Raw genomic sequence first — 19,973 nt, forward strand, 5'->3', positions numbered from 1 at the left:
GTCTTTGAGGCCTTGATTTGAATTGGTTCCTCTGGAATTTGCATATTGATAGGTGCTCTTGAGGCCCCTGCAAACCCAGTACCCTTTTAGACAAAATTTTTGCCTGAGGATTTGGTGGACAATACTGATAGTATGAACATTTTCCCAAATCTGTATGAGAACAGGTTTGTGATTACAAATTCTTAAGATAACCACCCTTTTTCTTCTCCACTGAAGAACAAGGCCCAGATAAGACATTTTCTCTTTATTGCCCCCTCAACTTGCAGCCTTCTGAAATTTTATGTCCTGAGAACCCTCATTTTGAGGTTGTATCACCTCTCAATGTTCCTGGTTTTCTGTGGGGATACCAGTTATGACTTCCCACCTTACTTATTTTATGATGAATATTAATAAGATTCACATTGTTTTTGTTCAGTCACTAAGTCATGTCCAATTCTTTGTGACCCCATGGACTGCAGTACACCAGGCTTGCCTGTCCTTCACTATCTACCGGAATTGCTCAAACTGATGTCCATTGTGAGTTAGTGATGCTATCCAATAATCTCATCCTCTGTTGCCACCTTCTCCTCCTGCCCTCAATCTTTCCCAGCATCAGGATCTTTTCCATTGAACCAGTTCTATGCATTAAGTGGCCAAAGTACTGGAGCTTCAGCTTCAGCATCAGTTCTTCCAGTGAATATTCAGGACTGGTTTCCTTTAGGACTGGCTGGTTTGATCACCTTGCAATCCAAGGGGCTCTCAAGAGTCTTCCTCAGCACAACAGTTCAAAAGCACCAATTTTCTGGCACTCAGCCCCGTCTTTAGGGTCAAACTCTCACATCCATACGTGACTACTGAAAAAACGATAGCTTTGACTATAGGGACCTTTGTCAGTACAGTCTGTGCTTTTTAATACACTCTCTAGGTTTATCATAGCTTTCCTTCTCAGGAGCAAGTGTCTTTTAATTTCATGGATACAGTCAGTGTCCACAGTGGTTTTGGAGCCCAAGAAAATAAAATCTGTCACAGTTTCCAGTTTTTTCCCCGTCTACTTGCCATGGAGTCATGGTACCAGATACTGTGATCTTCGTTTTTTGAATATTGAGTTTTAAGCCAGCTTTTCACCTTCATCAAGTGACTCTTTAGTTCCACTTCACTTTCTGCCATTAGAGTGGTATCATATGCATATATAATGTTGTTGATATTTCTCCTGGGCAATCTTGATTCCAGCTTGTGATTCATCCAGCCTGGCATTTCGAATGATATACTATGCATATAAGTTAAATAAGCAGGGTGACAATATACAGCCTTGTTGTACTCCTTTCCCAATTTAGCACCAGTCCATTGTTCCATGTCTGGTTCTAACTGTTGCTTCTTGACCTGCATGTAAGTTTTTCAGGAGACAGGTAAGGTGGTTTGGTATTCCCATCTCTTTAAGAATTTTCCTCAGTTTGTTGTGATCCACATAGCCAAAGGCTTTCATGTAGTCAATGAAGCAGAAGTAGATATTTTTCTGGAATTCCCTTGGTTTCTCTGTGATCCAGTGGATGTTGGCTACTTGAGACCTGGTTCCTCTGCCTTTTCTAAAGCCAGCTTGTTTCTCTGGACGTTCTTAGATCATGTACTATGGAAGCATAGTTTGAAGGATTTTGAGCATTACCCTGCTAGCCTGTGAAATGAGTGCAATTGTGTGGTAGTTTGAACATTCTTTGGCATTGCCTTTTTTTGGGATTGGAATGAAAACTGACCTTTTCCAGTCCTGTGGCCACTGCTGCGCTTTTCAAATTTGCTGGCATATTGAGTGTAGCATTTTAACAGCATCATCTTTTAGGATTTGAAACAGCTAAATCACCTCCACTAGCTTTGTTTGTAGTAATGCTTCCTGAGGCCCACTTGACTTCACATTCCAGGATGTCTGGCTCTAGGTGAGTAACTACACAATTGTGGTTATCCAGGTTGTTAAGACCTTTTTTGTATATTTCTTCTGTGTATTCTTACCACCTCTTCTTAATCTCTTCTGCTTCTGTTAGTTCCTTGTCATTTCTGTCCTTTATTGTGCCCATCTTTGCATGAAATATTCTCTTGGTATCTCCAATTTTCTTGGAGAGATCTCCAAGTCTTTGCCATTCTATTGTTCTCTATTTTTTTTTTTTTTTGCCTTTTTCATTTAAGAAGGTTTTTATCTGTTCTTGCTATTCTCTGGAATTCTGCATTCAGTTGAGTGTATCTTTCCCTTTCTCTTTTACCTTTTGTATCTCTTCTTTCCTCAGCTATATGTAAGGTCCTCAGACTACCACTTTGCCTTCTTGCATTTCTTTTTCTTCAGACTGGTTTTGGTCACCACCTCCTGTACAGTGTTATGAACCTCCACCCACAGTTCTTCAGGCACTCTATCTACCAGATCTAATGCCTTGAATCTATTCCTCATCTATCATAAGGGATTTGATTTAGATCATACCTGAATGTCCTAATGGTTTTCCATACTTTCTTCACTTTAATCCTGAATTTTGTACTAAGGAGCTCATGATCTGAGCCACAGTCAGCTCCTGGTCTTTTTGTTGTTGTTGTTGACTGTATACAACTTCTCCATCTTCAGATTGATTGTATTCTTTGCAGTCAATTTCATTGTTGATCATCTGGTGATGTCCATGTGTAGAGTAGTCTTTTGTGTTGTAGGAAAAAGGTGTTTGATATGACAGTGTGTTTTCTTGACAAAACTCTCTTAGCCTTTGCTCTCCTTCATTTTGTACTCCATGGCCAAATTTGCCTGTTACTCCAGGAATCTCTTGATTTTCTCCTTTTGTATTCAGTTCCCTATGATGAAAATTATATCCTTTTTGGTGTTAGTTCTAGAATGACTTGTAGGTCTTCATAGAACCATTTAAGTTCAGCTTCTTCAGCATTAGTGGTTGGGGCATAGGTTTGGATTTCTATGATGTTGAATTGTTTGCCTTGAAAACCAATCAAGATTATTCTGTAGTTTTTGAGATTGCACCCAAGTACTGCATTTTGGATTCTTTTTTTGAGTATGAGGGCTCCTCCATTTCTTCTGAAAGACTCTTGTCCACGGTAGTAAATATAATGGAATCAGTAAACTAAAATGGACAAGCTTCACATTAGACCCAACAATTTCACATTGCATAAATTTTACAATATGTATTTATTTATCCTAAAGTTCTTTTTCAGAAAGGATGACACCAAACATCTACTGTGCCCCAAGAGTAGGGTTGAGATGATAGTGAAGGTGGTGGGATTCACTAATGTTCTCATGAAGCATCTAGTTCTTAAAAGGTGTGATTTCCTGAAATGCCCACTAGGGGACATAGTGGGCAAATGCACCCTGGATACCTGACCAAATTACCCAGTTCACTGAGGAATCATTTGATATTATCAGTTTAAAAGCTGTAGGATATTCACTACTGGCAATGATTTTTATTTGTGATGGTTAAAAATCCCTTCTCTGGAAAACAGGCAGAGAGAGAGAGAGAGTGTGTGTGTGTGTGTGTGTGTGTGTGTATTTAAAGTATATCTTGGTTCAAGATAATAAACCATATTTGCACATTTACTTGTCTGTTGAGATTTGTTTGCTTATTTAAAATAATTGTCTGATAACATTCTTGCCCATGTTATTCTAACGGTGGTAGCAGAATGCAAATTTTGCAACTAGGGATTTTAGTCTGTTCTAGTTGCTGTTCACAGAATCAAAACTCAGGGTCCAATCAATGAGTAAACAGTCTTTCTTTGTTCCAGATAGATTACTCCTCAAGGTGACTAAGTATTGTGATCAAAGACTACAATCAAGTGACATTGAGCTGACTTATTAAAAAAAAAATAATGTACAATGCAAGCACTACCTTTTAAGCTAGCATATACAGTTGTGGATTTTGCTGTTTTGATATTCTAATTGTTAATTTGTGCATGTTCTCAAGTGACTGCTCTTTCACCCATACAGAAAAACAAAACACACCTAGATAGCCTCTAAGAAAAACAAAACATTATATGAAACCTAGATATTTAAAATATGCTGTGATTAGACTGAATTTCCTTCTGTAGACATAGATTAGAAAAATCAGAGTACCTTGAGAGTAAAAAGACAATGTGCTAAGATGGGCATTTTTACATAGCTAAATGATATGGTGTGCTTACTTGGTGGCTCAGCCGTCAAGAATTCGCCTGCAATGCAGGAGATGTGTCTTTGGTCTCTGTGCCAGAGAGATCCCCTGGAGAAGGGAATGGCTACTCACTCTAGTATTCTTGCCTGGGAAATCCCATGGACAGAGGAGCCTGGCAGGCTCATGATCTTGCAAAAGAGCTGGACATGACTTAAGTGACTAAATAGCACAACACAAATGATATGGCTACCTTAATTTCAGATATTTTAATTGACTCATATAGTTTTTATCCCTTTGTTTAGGAAAGTAAGTCTAAACCAACAGTCTTGAAGCCAATAATTCTGAATGAAATTGTCGAAGCTCACAAAGAAAAGATTAAGGAGGTGGTTATGCGTGAGAGCGTGGCACCCATTGAGCACCTCAGATTTTATGACAAGTATGATTTTTTAATTACCAGAAAAGCTGAGCAAGATGCTGATGCTTTCCTTGCAGAAAATCATCATTATGAGAGAATAATACAAGAAATTCGCAAATACCAAAAACTCATAGAGGACATACAGTACACATCTAGAAAGGTAAATCACCCATTTTGTACAGCTGTTCTTTGTACCTAGTGATCTTTTCCCTGGTTTATTAGCATGTATTCCTACGCTGTACAGTGAAAGAGTTAGACCATTATTATCAACAGATAACTATTTACTGGACTTTTCTATATGCCAAGCATGTGGTAAGCCCTGGCTATATGGAAACAGACAAAACACAAGATTCTTCTGCTCAGAGAGCTGAAAGTCTACCGTGCAAGCCTGACTTTTAAGTACTTTCTTTAATTTGACCCGTGAAAAATATCAAGAACTAATTTTTTTAATTGCTTTGGTGTTTATAAATACTTTGGGAAACAATGGTAATTATACCGAAATGTGGTTACTTATTTAGTAGAAGATTAGTAATTAAACATTTTCTACTTTTGTCCTTTTTTTAAATATTTTCCAAAATTACTACCATGAACATTCATTACTTTTTGTGCAGAGCAAATATAACATTTAAATCTTGCACTGTCTATATAGCAATAAGTTAGTTCTCTGAAGTTTTTATATCCGTTATTGTCCTGAGATAGAATTGGCTTAAGAATACTATTCAAGGAGATTTACTGAGAAGATAGTGGTAGAGTATTTAAAAAACCCAGCCTACATCATATTTTAAAAAAACAAACTCAATTGTATTAGATCATACACACAAAATCAATATTGTGGAAAAGGCAAAATTGTGGGAATCATTTATGTCATTTCATGTTTATTAAACTTTTGATACCCAACATTGCAGACTATTCGTTTAGGAATGTTTGAAGTGCGCTGTGAGGAATTAATCAGAGCTTTGGTGAAGCGAGCAGATGTCATTTGTGGAAAACTTATTGCTAAAATGTTCAGAGATCATCAGGAAGTAAATACAAGGTACTCTGTGTAATACTTTTATTTGGTGGGCGGGGGGTGCGGTTTAAATAGAATCAACTGTCACCTAAAGTATTGGATAAAGCAGTGTCATAAATGACCTAAAAGGAAAGATAAAGCCAAACTTATTTCTACTTGAATCTATTTAGTGTCTTTTTTTCCACCATGAATATGTCTTCCCAGTTTTCTGAATTAAGGTGGTATTAAAATGCATTTGCATTTCTTTTGTATAAGTCATGTGGACATTATCTAACTTCACATTTTTATTTTTTTTTATTTTTTATTTATTTATTTTTTTTTAAATTTTAAAATCTTAAATTCTTACATGCGTTCCCAAACATGAACCCCCCTCCCACCTCCCTCCCCACAACATCTCTCTGGGTCATCCCCATGCACCTGCCCCAAGCAAGCTGCACCCTACGTCAGACATGGACTGGCGATTCAATTCTTACATGACAGTATACATGTTAGAATTCCCATTCTCCCAAATCGTCCCACCCTCTCCCTCTCCCTCTGAGTCCAAAAGTCCGTTATACACATCTGTGTCTTTTTTCCTGTCTTGCATACAGGGTCGTCATTGCCATCTTCCTAAATTCCATATATATGTGTTAGTATACTGTATTGGTGTTTTTCTTTCTGGCTTACTTCACTCTGTATAATTGGCTCCAGTTTCATCCATCTCATCAGAACTGATTCAAATGAATTCTTTTTAACGGCTGAGTAATACTCCATTGTGTATATGTACCACAGCTTTCTTATCCATTCATCTGCTGATGGACATCTAGGTTGTTTCCATGTCCTGGCTATTATAAACAGTGCTGCGATGAACATTGGGGTACATGTGTCTCTTTCAATTCTGGTTTCCTCCGTGTGTATGCCCAGAAGTGGGATTGCTGGGTCATAAGGTAGTTCTATTTGCAATTTTTTAAGGAATCTCCACACTGTTCTCCATAGTGGCTGTACTAGTTTGCATTCCCACCAACAGTGTAGGAGGGTTCCCTTTTCTCCACACCCTCTCCAGCATTTATTGCTTGCAGATTTTTGGATCGCAGCCATTCTGACTGGTGTGAAGTGGTACCTCATTGTGGTTTTGATTTGCATTTCTCTAATAATGAGTGATGTTGAGCATCTTTTCATGTGTTTGTTAGCCATCCGTATGTCTTCTTTGGAGAAATGTCTATTTAGTTCTTTGGCCCATTTTTTGATTGGGTCGTTTATTTTTCTGGAATTGAGCTGCAGAAGTTGCTTGTATATTTTTGAGATTAGTTGTTTGTCAGTTGTTTCATTTGCTATTATTTTCTCCCATTCTGAAGGCTGTCTTTTCACCTTGCTTATATTTTCCTTTGTTGTACAGAAGCTTTTAATTTTAATTAGATCCCATTTGTTTATTTTTGCTTTTATTTCCAGAATTCTGGGAGGTGGATCATAGAGGATCCTGCTGTGATTTATGTCTGAGAGTGTTTTGCCTATGTTCTCCTCTAGGAGTTTTATAGTTTCTGATCTTACATTTAGATCTTTAATCCATTTTGAGTTTATTTTTGTGTACGGTGTTAGAAAGTGATCTAGTTTCATTCTTTTACAAGTGGTTGACCAGTTTTCCCAGCACCACTTGTTAAAGAGATTGTCTTTACTCCATTGTATATTCTTGCCTCCTTTGTCAAAGATAAGGTGTCCATATGTGTGTGGATTTATCTCTGGGCTTTCTATTTTGTTCCATTGCTCTATATGTCTGTCTTTGTGCCAGTACCATACTGTCTTGATGACTGTGGCTTTGTAGTAGAGCCTGAAGTCAGGCAAGTTGATTCCTCCAGTTCCATTCTTCTTTCTCAAGATTGCTTTGGCTATTCGAGGTTTTTTGTGTTTCCATACAAATCTTGAAATTATTTGTTCTAGTTCTGTGAAAAATGTGGCTGGTAGCTTGACAGGGATTGCATTAAATTTGTAAATTGCTTTGGGTAGTATACTCATTTTCACTATATTGATTCTTCCGATCCATGAACATGGTATATTTCTCCATCTATTAGTGTCCTCTTTGATTTCTTTCATCAGTGTTTTATAGTTTTCTATATATAGGTCTTTAGTTTCTTTAGGTAGATATATTCCTAAGTATTTTATTCTTTTCGTTGCAATGGTGAATGGAATTGTTTCCTTAATTTCTTTTTCTACTTTCTCATTATTCGTGTATAGGAATGCAAGGGATTTCTGTGTGTTGATTTTATATCCTGCAACTTTACTATATTCATTGATTAGGTCTAGTAATTTTCTGGTGGAGTCTTTAGGGTTTTCCATGTAGAGGATCATGTCATCTGCAAACAGTGAGAGTTTTACTTCTTCTTTTCCAATTTGGATTCCTTTTATTTCTTTTTCTGCTCTGATTGCTGTGGCCAAAACTTCCAGAACTATGTTGAATAGTAGCGGTGAAAGTGGACACCCTTGTCTTGTTCCTGACTTTAGGGGGAATGCTTTCAATTTTTCACCATTGAGGATAATGTTTGCTGTGGGTTTGTCATATATTGCTTTTATTATGTTGAGGTATGTTCCTTCTATTCCTGCTTTCTGGAGAGTTTTTATCATAAATGGATGTTGAATTTTGTCAAAGGCTTTCTCTGCATCTATTGAGATAATCATATGGTTTTTATTTTTCAATTTGTTAATGTGGTGAATTACATTGATTGATTTGCGGATATTGAAGAATCCTTGCATCCCTGGGATAAAGCCCACTTGGTCATGGTGTATGATCTTTTTAATGTGTTGTTGGATTCTGATTGCTAGAATTTTGTTGAGGATTTTTGCATCTATGTTCATCAGTGATATTGGCCTGTAGTTTTCCTTTTTTGTGACATCTTTGTCAGGTTTTGGTATTAGGGTGATGGTGGCCTCATAGAATGAGTTTGGAAGTTTACCTTCCTCTGCAATTTTCTGGAAGAGTTTGAGGAGGATAGGTGTTAGCTCTTCTCGAAATTTTTGGTAGAATTCAGCTGTGAAGCCGTCTGGACCTGGGCTTTTGTTTGCTGGAAGATTTCTGATTACCATTTCAATTTCTGTGCTTGTGATGGGTCTGTTAAGATTTTCTATTTCTTCCTGGTTCAGTTTTGGAAAATTGTACTTTTCTAAGAATTTGTCCATTTCTTCCACGTTGTCCATTTTATTGGCATACAACTGCTGATAGTAGTCTCTTATGATCCTTTGTATTTCTGTGTTGTCTGTTGTGATCTCTCCATTTTCATTTCTAATTTTATTGATTTGATTTTTCTCTCTTTGCTTCTTGATGAGTCTGGCTAATGGTTTGTCAATTTTATTTATCCTTTCAAAGAACCAGCTTTTGGCTTTGTTAATTTTTGCTATGGTCTCTTTTGTTTCTTTTGCATTTATTTCTGCCCTAATTTTTAAGATTTCTTTCCTTCTACTAACTCTGGGGTTCTCCAACTCTTCCTTTTCTAGTTGCTTTAGTTGCAGAGTTAGGTTATTCATTTGACTTTTTTCTTGTTTCTTGAGGTATGCCTGTATTGCTATGAACTTTCCTCTTAGCACTGCTTTTATAGTGTCCCACAGGTTTTGGGTCGTTGTGTTTTCATTTTCATTAGTTTCTATGCATATTTTGATTTCTTTTTTGATTTCTTCTGTGATTTGTTGGTTATTCAGAAGTGTGTTGTTCAACCTCCATATGTTGGAATTTTTAATAGTTTTTCTCCTGTAATTGAGATCTAATCTTAATGCATTATGGTCAGAAAAGATGCTTGGAATGATTTCGATTTTTTTGAATTTATCAAGTTTAGATTTATGGCCCAGGATGTGATCTATCCTGGAGAAGGTTCCATGAGCACTTGAAAAAAAAGTGAAATTCATTGTTTTGGGGTGAAATGTCCTATAGATATCAATTAGGTCTAACTGATCTAATGTATCATTTAAAGTTTGCGTTTCTTTGTTAATTTTCTGTTTAGTTGATCTGTCCATAGGTGTGAGTGGGGTATTAAAGTCTCCCACTATTATTGTGTTATTGTTGATTTCCCCTTTCATACTTGTTAGCATTTGTCTTACATATTGCGGGGCTCCTATATTGGGGGCATATATATTTATAATTGTTATATCTTCTTCTTGGATTGTTCCTTTGATCATTATGTAGTGGCCTTCTTTGTCTCTTTTCACAGCCTTTGTTTTAAAGTCTATTTTATCGGATATGAGTATTGCCACTCCTGCTTTCTTTTGGTCTCTATTTGCGTGGTATATCTTTTTCCAGCCCTTCACTTTCAGTCTGTATGTGTCCCTTGTTTTGAGGTGGGTCTCTTGTAAGCAGCATATAGAGGGGTCTTGTTTTTGTATCCATTCGGCCAGTCTCTGTCTTTTGGTTGGGGCGTTCAACCCATTTACGTTTAAGGTAATTATTGATAAGTGTGATCCCGTTACCATTTACTTTATTGTTTTGGGTTTGAGTTTATACACCCTTTTCGTGTTTCCTGTCTAGAGAATATCCTTTAGAATTTGTTGGAGAGCTGGTTTGGTGGTGCTGAATTCTCTCAGCTTTTGCTTGTCTGTAAAGCTTTTGATTTCTCCTTCATATTTGAATGAGATCCTTGCTGGGTACAGTATTCTGGGCTGTAGGTTATTGTCTTTCATCACTTTAAGTATGTCTTGCCATTCCCTCCTGGCCTGAAGAGTTTCTATTGAAAGATCAGCTGTTATCCTAATAGGAATCCCCTTGTGTGTTATTTGTTGTTTTTCCCTTGCTGCTTTTAATATTTGTTCTTTGTGTTTGATCTTTGTTAATTTGATTAATATGTGTCTTGGGGTGTTTCGCCTTGGGTTTATCCTATTTGGAACTCTCTGTGTTTCTTGTACTTGGGTGATTATTTCCTTCCCCATTTTAGGGAAGTTTTCAACTATTATCTCCTCAAGGATTTTCTCATGATCTTTCTTTCTGTCTTCTTCTTCTGGGACTCCTATAATTCGAATGTTGGAGCGTTTCATATTGTCCTGGAGGTCTCTGAGATTGTCCTCATTTCTTTTAATTCGTTGTTCTTGTTTCCTCTCTGATTCATTTATTTCTACCATTCTATCTTCCATTTCACTAATCCTATCTTCTGCCTCCGTTATTCTACTAATTGTTGCCTCCAGAGTGTTTCTGATCTCATTTATTGCATTATTCATTATATTTTGACTCTTTTTTATTTCTTCTAGGTCCTTGTTAAACCTTTCTTGCATCTTCTCAATCCTTGTCTCTAGCCTATTTATCTGTGATTCCATTTTGATTTCAAGATTTTGGATCATTTTCACTATCAATATTCGGAATTCCTTCTCCGGTAGATTCCCTACTTCTTCCACTTTTGTTTGGTTTGGTGGGCAACTCTCCTGTTCCTTTACCTGCTGTGTATTCCTCTGTCTCTTCATCTTGGTTATATTGCTGCGTTTGGGGTGGCCTTTTTATATTCTGGGAATTTGTGGAGTTCTCTTTATTATGGAGCTTCCTCACTTTGGGTGGGGTTCTATCAGTGGCTTGTCAAGGTTTCCTGGTTAGGGAGGCTTGTGTTGGAGTTTTGGTGGGTGGAGCTGGGTTTCTTCTCTCTGGAGTGCAATGGAGTGACCCGTAATGGGTTACGAGACATCAAAGGTTTTGGGATAATTTTGAGCTGCCTGTATATTGAAGCTCAGGGGAGTGTTCCTGTGTTGCTGGAGAATTTGCGTGGTATGTCTTGTTTTGGAATTTGTTGGCCCTTAGGTGGAACTTGGTTTCGGTGTAGGTATGAAGGCATTAGATGGGCTCCTATTGCTTAATGTTCCCTGAATTCAAGAGTTCTCTAATGTTTTCAGGCTTTGGATTTAAGCCTCCTGCTTCTGGTTTTCAGTTTTATTTTTACAGTAGCCTCTAGACTTCTCCATCTATACAGCACTGATGATAAAACATCTAGGTTAAAGATGAAAAGTTTCTCCACATTGAGGGACACTCAGAGGGGTTCACTGAGTTATAAGGAGAAGAGAAGATGGAGGGGGTAGTTAGAGGTAACTGGAATGAGATGCGGTGAGATCAAAAGAGAAGAGAGCAAGCTAGCCAGTAGTCACTTCCTTATGTGCGCTCTATAGTCTGGACCGCTCAGAGGTATTTACAGAGTTATACGGGGAAGAGGAGAGGGAGGAAGTAGACAGAGGTGACCAGGAGGATCAGAGAGAGGAATGAGTAGGAGAGAGACAAATCCTGCCAGTAACCTGTTCCTTAGGTGTTCTCCACTGTCTGGAACACACAGAGATTCACAGAGTTGGATAGAGGAGAGATGGGGGAGAAAAGAGACAGAGGCCACCTGGTGGAGAAAAAGGATAGTCCAGAGGAGGAGAGAGTGGTCAAGCCAGTAATCTCGCTCTCAGGTAAACTGGGATAGTGAAGTTTGGGTTTTTAAATGTACAAAATTGACCACAAAAACCTAAGAGCAAAGATTAAAAATCTAGAGTAGAGGTTGGATTTTCAAAGATACAATATTAGAGAGAAGCAGAAGGAAAAAGGAAGAAAGAAAGAAAAAAAAAAAAAAAGAAAGAAAAAGAATTATTAAAAAACAAACAAACAAACAATCAAGAAAAAAAAAAAAGCCATCAACAACCATCCAAAGACTGTATATGGTGTTTGCCTTAAAAAAAAAAAAAAAGAAAAAAAGTCTTTTTAAAACAAACAAAAATATAGTAATAATAGGTTATAGAAATAAAAATTAGAGGAGAAATAGAAGACTTAACAATTAAAAAAAAGTTAGAAAAAAAAGCAAAAAAAAAAAAAAAGGAATGATTTTAAAAATATCTGGCCCTTTCTGGTGTAATGGGCCGTGTGGGATCACTTCCAAGGTGGTTCCCTCTGTTTAACTTCTTCTGTTTGCTGGCTTTTTAGGCTCACTAGTTTAGTTGCGCTGTGAGGAGGGGGGCTGCTGCTAACAAATAGCACTGTCGTGTGCACGCAGTATCTCTGCCCGGCTTGACCTGTCCTTTCTCGCGGCGCACAAACCGCTCCAGCTCTAGGATGCTCAGCCGGGAACCGTCTGGGGCCGGCCCTAGGCTGCGTGCACTTCCCCGGTCCAAGCCGCTCAGGTTCGGCGCTCAGGCAGCCCTCAGAGGCACAGATTCGGCTGGAACTGCGCTTTGTGCCCTTCCCAGTTCCGAGTAGCTCAGGAGTTTGGCGAGCGCGATCGCCGCGGCTTGTCACCTTTTCTGCCGCTGCTGCTCAGCTTTCTGGGCGGACCGCTGGCGCACCCCGTGCAGTAGATTGTGACTGTCCAGCACCCCCAGAAGTCTTAGCAAAGGAGCTTGCTTGCAGTTAGGTCCCGAGTCTGCAATTGCCCCTTTCCAGTCCTTACGGCTCTGGCTGCCTGTCCCCGGCGGGGGATGGTCTGCAGCCGGCTTTTCCCGTTCCGTCCTTTGTTCTGTGCTCGGTCCTGGCGGTGTCTTATGTTCAAGCTTTTCGCGTGGTAGCTATCCCACAGTCTGGTTTGCTAGCCCAAGTTAGATCGTTCTGGTTGCGCGTGGGGCGTTCCTGCCCGATTCTTACAAAGCTCTGCAGCCCGCGCCTCCCGCGCGTCCCTGCCCTGCCCCCGCTTCCCAATGGCGGATGCAGGCGTCTGCGCTGCTTTTCCGCTGGGGGAGTTACTGTTGGGCTTGTAATCTGTTGGTTTTAATTATTTGTCTATTTTTCCTTCCTGTTATGTTGCCCTCTGTGTTTCCAAGGCTCGCCACAGACTCGGCAGGGAGAGTGTTTCCTGGTGTTTGGAAACCTCTCTTCTTAAAATTCCCTTCCCGGGACGGGCTTCCCTTCCCGGGACGGAGCTCCCTCCCCACCTCCTTTGTCTCCTTTTCGTCTTTTATATTTTTTCCTACCTGTTTTTGAAGACAATGATCTGCTTTTCTGGTTGCCTGATGTCCTCTGCCAGCCTACAGAAGTTGTTTTGTGAAGTTTGCTCGGCGTTGAAATGTTCTTTTGAGGAATTTGTGAGGGAGAAAGTGGTCTTGCCGTCCTATTCCTCCGCCATCTTTCCCTCTCCCCTCTAACTTCACATTTTTAAGTTTGTGTAATCAGTACACAGAGTGAGTTTTCAAAGTGGATATTCAGAGTAGTTGTCAAGGATCCCAAATTTGGAACATCATTTTACTGTAATTACCCTTCATGTCCATGGGAACATGTTATCTTAACTACAAGCTCATTTGTTGTTCAACCTGGAGATTTTAAGGAAAACTAACTCTTGTTAAGTAAAGTAAAAAATGCTAATGTGTAAAGCAGAATACCTATTTAAGGCTAGAAGTGTAATTAGTGTAGTTTTCTAACACTGGTGATAATGTGGCTCCATGATCCTCTTTCCTGATATCAGTTACATGGAATAAACCCCCCAACTAATCAGAATTTTTATAGTTATAGTGTTAGAGAAAATATTATTAGAAAGAATACTTCTTTTAGCCTTTGTAGAAGCCTAGAGGAAGGTCAGGCACAGCATTAGGGACATAGACTATGAACAAGGCTGCTGAAGTTATATTGCAGAAGTGGACACCCTCCAGTAAATTACAACAGGGAACAGTAGAGACGGAAATGATCAATTTCCTTCACAGTGAAGGTTGGAGGAGAGGGGAAAATCAAGGAAGGCTGAAAAGTTGCAGTGATACATGAATTCCTTTTGAAGGTTGAGTAGGAGTCCACCAGGTGAACAATGTGGGTGAAAGAATTCCAGTTAGAGGATATAGTATGTAGAAGGAAGTGAGATATGAAATGTCACGATGTGCTCTAGGAATAAGGAGTGGGTTATGTTGCTTTCACAGATACTGTGAAGGATGAGAGGTGAGGTTGAGGGGAGGCTGAAGAGGGTGGCACCACATGAAAAAGGGCTAGGACTTGGGTGGCTTATCTAAGACCCAGAATCACATATTCATCTCAAAGTACCTTTTCCTCTGCAAGTGTAGAATAGTGAATATGTGTGTTACTTATAACATTTCATGCTGAGTGAAATATTTAATTTCATAGCTATTTCCCTGCCTCTTAGCTGCCCCTAGAGCTCATGCCAGTTCTACTTTTTCCCTTTTTCTCCTAAGTATGTCTCTCACCAGACTCACAGTATGTACAGAGGACACACCAGGACTATTACAGAAACTGTTAGGTACAAATACCCTTAACTCCTTGTTCTCATCTGTCTCAACTCACCTCTGCACAGACCCCTTCCTGTCTGACTCCCCACCTTCTCACAGGACAGGGGTCTGGCAACCATTCATTGTTCTTGTCTCCACCCATAAGCTCAGCCTCATTGCCTCCTATCTCTCTGGACCTGTGCTTTTGAGTTGTCCCCTCTGTGTCTCATCTTAAATCTCTCCTTCACTGTTGATTCTGCCTCTGAAATTTGCAAACAAGTTCAAAACTCTCTTCCATTTTCCATCTTCCACTTCAACTCAACATCATCACCATCCATTCCCTCTCTTTCACCTCACAGCAATCTTCTTGAATAAATTTCTATGCATTATCTCAACTTTCTTAACCTCTCACAACTCTGTCTTTTTTCTTTTTAATTTCATGGTAAGTTCATTATTTGTATTGCCCACAACTCAAGTCAGTAGGAAATATTTGCATACTACCAGAAGTTTCTGAGCACACCAGCCCATTTTAACCGTGCCTTCCAAGTAGACCACCTTTTAGTACCATCTCAACTAAATCTCTGGTAGCATCCTTGAAACTCTAGGTTGGAAGTGATTGTTCATAGTCTTGTCTTGCATACTGGAATGTGGACTGTCTGAGAACCATTACTACATCTTCCACGTTTCTGAATCTCTGGCACTTAATACAGTAGTTAAGAACATGGTGAATGATTAAATGTGTATTGAATGAATAAGTGAGCACAAATTTGCTTTTAATTGCTTAGATGTCATATACATAAGATAATCTATTTTTCATGTAATGGAATATTAAAACAGTATACATGAATATATTTAGGAATAAAATTTAATTATATAAATGGCTTTTGTCTGGTTTTTCAGATTATGTGAGGAATTTGAAAAGATATCTGAAAAAGCTCTTAGCACACCTCCAAATACAGCAGAACTAATGGAAATGAAGGTATTGTTTATAAGCTCTGTATAGTCATATGTGTGTGAATAAATTGTTTTGCTTATTTTTCCCAGTTTTTTATAATTATTGACATGATAATATAGCAACAAATCGCTCCAAAAGTTAAAACAGAGGCTTAAGTTACACACATACACTCTCTCTCTGTTTCTCTCTGTCTTGTCTGTCTCTCTCTGAAGCTTGGTGATGCAGGCTGGATACTCCTAGACGGTTCTGACTTAGCCAGATCAACTAGTTTTCAGTTGGATTGACCATTATCATTACCTTCAGTAACTTTCTTCTGCTCGACTTTCCTCTCAAACTTCAGCAGTCTCACCTGTGCGTGTTTTCATGGAGTGATAGAGACAGAAAAGCAAGCCCAATTGCACATATGGTTTTTAAGTTTCTACTTGTGTCAGAATAGCAAGTAACCTATTGACCAAAGCAAGTCACATGGCCACAGAGTCTGTGAGAGGACACCCTAAGATTAGATAGTGGAAGAGGTAAAATATTGGAGTTATTAATGCAGTCGTCTGTCTACAAGGATCTTTTTGAGAGCACTGTTAATAATCATTACTGTGCTAACAGGCATAAACCAGGGCTGTCTTGGGAAACCTGAGATATGTGGTCATCCTTCATTTCTTAAATCAATGAATGTTTAATCCTTAAGTAATGTTTTGCTTTGTTTTCCGTAGGTTATCTTTTACTCTATCATATATTAAACATTTCTGTGGTAGTTTGCTGAAAAATATTTTGAGCATAGGACTGTGGTACTGAAAATATCAGATAAGTCTCCTGTGATTGAGGTCTGCCTGATCATGAGTAAAATAATATAAGACACCTGGCTGATCATCTTTTTATTTTGTTCCTTTTCCATTTGTGTAATGTTAAGCTTTTATAGGAGCTTTTTTTTTCCTTTTCTAGCAATCGCAATGGAGAAGGCAATGGCACCCCACTCCAGTACTCTTGCCTGGAAAGTCCCATGGATGAAGGAGCCTGGTAGGCTGCAGTCCATGGGGTCGCTAGGAGTCGGACACAACTGAGCGACTTCCCTTTCACTTTTCCCTTTCATGCATTGGAGAAGGAAATGGCAATGTCCCTGGGAGAATCCCAGGGACAGGGGAGCCTGGTAGGCTGCCGTCTCTGGGGTCACACAGAGTTGGACATGACTGAAGTGACTTAGCAGCAACAGCAGCAGCAATCGTAAGATCCAAAATAGAACCTTGTGTTTCTAGATTTTAAAATATTTAAGCAAACCCAGAAAAACATGTAAAATCATTCAAAAGTTTGTATAGGTAAGAAATTACAAAAGGAGTTCATATGATTATGTACATTAAATTAATCACTTAAAGAAAATTTTATTAAAATCATTAGAACCAGCTTTTATATATCAGCCTCTATATATAATTCCTCTATTTCCTTTTCAAGTATTTATACTTGGATTGGACTCTTGGCACCTGAATGTATGTCTGTGTATCAAATACAAACATATCTATGGTACTTTTTTTTAGAATCTTTTATATTTTATGTTAGTTGTTGCAAAAGTGATATTTTAATATGAATGATTTTAAAGGTAGCTAGAGAGTTCCATAGCTGGAAATTCCTTTGAAAGATAATGAATATTGAGTATGAAGAGTGTTACTTATTTACCCCCTTAGCCATCACTGGAATTCTGTAGGAACTTGGAGTTATTTGGTGTGAATTTCTGTTTATAGCAACATTTAACAGAATTAGCAAATAGCACTCACTACTTGATGTTATATTTCTGTATCTTGAAAAAGTTTATTTCTGTAAGGTCATAAACATCTCATTTTACTCAATACAGAAGTCAGTCATTTTTTTATCAGTGAGAGGAAATAAAAATCCATTTGTTTGACTGCTTAGAAAGCTGATTAACCAAATTGCAGCAATGTATTTTCAGTTAGACCTTTATTTGGATTTGCAACAACAAAAAAACAACAGCCTAATTAGAATGACATATGAAAGATTTCAAGACAGTCTTTTTTTTTTTAACTGAAGGATAATTTCTTTACAGTGTTGTGCTGATTTCTACCAAATATCAACATGAATCAGCCATAGATTTACCCATGTCCCCTCCCACCTCCCTCCCTATCCCACCCCTCTAGGTTGTTCAGTTCAGTTCAGTTCAGTCACTCAGTCGTGTCCGACTCTCTGTGACCCCATGAATCGCAGCACGCCAGGCCTCCCTGTCCATCACCAACTCCCAGAGTTCACTCAGACTCACGTCCATCAAGTCCGTGATGCCATCCAGCCATCTCATCCTCTGTCGTCCCCTTTTCCTCCTGCCCCCAATCTCTCCCAGCATCAGAGTCTTTTCCAATGAGTCAGCTCTTCACATGAGGTGGCCGAAGTACTGGAGTTTCCGCTTTAGCATCATTCCCTCCAAAGAAATCCCAGGGCTGATCTCCTTCAGAATGAATTGGTTGTATCTCCTTGCAGTCCAAGCGACTCTCAAGAGTCTTCTCCAACACCACAGTTTAAAAGCATCAATTCTTCGGTGCTCAGCCTTCTACACAGTCTAGGTTGTTACTGAACGCCAATTTGAGTTCCCTGAGTCATACAGCAAATTACTATTGGCTATCTATTTTACATATGGTAATGTATGTTTACGTTACTCTCTCTTTTTTTCCTCTTTATTTATAAAAATGAAAAATAATATGGAATTATATGAAATAAAAGTTCCTCTTTTCCATAATTTCTTTCTTTGAGGGTAACGGTTCTCTCCAATTGTGTGTGTATGTGTGTGTGTAGATAGATAGATAGATAGCTGCTGCTGCTGCTAAGTCGCTTCAGTTGTGTTCGACTCTGTGCAACCCCATAGACGGCAGCCCACCAGGCTCCCCACTGGAGTGGGTTGCCATTTCCTTCTCCAACGCATGAAAGTGAAAAGGGAAAGGGAAGTCGTTCAGTCATGTCCGACTCTTAGCGACCCCATGGACTGCAGCCTACCAGGCTCCTCCATCCATGGGATTTTCCAGGCGAGAGTACTGGAGTCGGGTGCCATTGCCTTCTCCAAGATAGACAGCGGAGAGTGACAAAAAGGAAGAGCAAGAGAGAGCTGGTTATAAGAAATTTAAAAGAACTTTAAAAGCATTAAAAACAGGTACTTACTTCCTGGACAGGCAGATATGGGGTATAACACAGGTTGGGATCAGTAATTGCCAGTTTTCTCATTTTTCTATAGGGTAGCAGGTTTCCTTCACCATTTATGTATTTAAGATATATGCATAAGTTAATGGTTCAAAAGAACTTTGAGAGAACCACATGTATATGTGTACATACACATGGGCACTTCTATGTTCATGCACATATGTGCACACACACACACACACACACACACACACACCTATATATTCACCCACTCACACAAAAAGAGATCTGCTTTTGCAAAAATACAATCATTACTGCTACAAACTATTTTATTCACTTAATAGTGTACCTTCTCTGTACTTCTAAGTAAATAGGCCTCTTAGTTTCTTCCAAAATCAATAGCCAATTACTTCAGTACAATATATTAAATGATTTGTCATTTCACTCCTGATTTGAAATGCCTCTTTTTCAACAGTAAATTTCCATACATACTTGAATCTATTTCTGAGCTCTATTCTTGTCTATTCTCTACTCCCGAAGCCAGAACAGGAACTGTTTAAATTACTGCCTCTATATAGTGCATTTTGCTGTTTAGCAGAGCTAGTCTTTATCACTTCCCTTTTTCATGATTATCTTTGCCTTCTTGAGTATTTGGGCTCAGAGGGTAAAGCTTCTGCCTGCAATGTGGGAGACCCAGGTTCGATCCCTGGGTCAGGAAAATCCCCTGGAGAAGGAAATGGCAACCACTCCAGTATTCTTGCCTGGAGAATCCCATGGATGGAGGAGCCTGGTAGGCCACAGCCTATGTGGTTGCAAAGAGTTGGACATGACTGAGTGACTTCACTTCCTTTCTTTCTCAAATATTTACTCTTGAGTACTTTCAGAGACTTAGAATCATATCAAATTTAGTTTCTTTTAATACCCTTGCAATTTTGATTGAAATTGCATTGACTTTCTAGACTGGAGGAGAAACTGTTAGTCGCTCAGTCATGTCTGACTCTTTGCGACCCCATGGACTGTAGCTCGCCAGGCTCCTCTGTCTGTCCGTGGAATTCTCCAGAAAAGAATATTGGAGTGGGTTGCTATTAACTTCTCCTGAGGAATGGCTTCCTTCATAGCTTGGTTGGTAAATAATTCACCTGCAGTGCAGAAGACCCCAGTTCAATTCCTGGGTTGGGAATATTGCCTGGAGAAGGGATGGGCTACCCACTCCAGTATTCTTGGGCTTCCCTTGTGGCTCAACTGGTAAAGAATTTTAAATAGTAAAGTGACATGTTAAATAAA

General features: G+C 39.0%; 1 protein-coding gene across 1 annotated transcript in view; it reads left to right on the top strand.

The window, feature by feature from the left end:
• Positions 1-19,973, top strand: part of DNAH7 (dynein axonemal heavy chain 7) — a 260,268-nt gene that overhangs the window by 51,763 nt on the left and 188,532 nt on the right. The window contains exons 13-15 of the mRNA XM_005676291.3: positions 4,394-4,666; positions 5,412-5,539; positions 15,512-15,590. Coding sequence (XP_005676348.1) covers positions 4,394-4,666; positions 5,412-5,539; positions 15,512-15,590 — 480 coding nt within the window. The remainder of the gene's footprint in view (positions 1-4,393; positions 4,667-5,411; positions 5,540-15,511; positions 15,591-19,973) is intronic.

Source organism: Capra hircus, chromosome 2, assembly GCF_001704415.2.
Source record: "Capra hircus breed San Clemente chromosome 2, ASM170441v1, whole genome shotgun sequence".
Lineage (NCBI taxonomy): Eukaryota > Metazoa > Chordata > Mammalia > Artiodactyla > Bovidae > Capra > Capra hircus.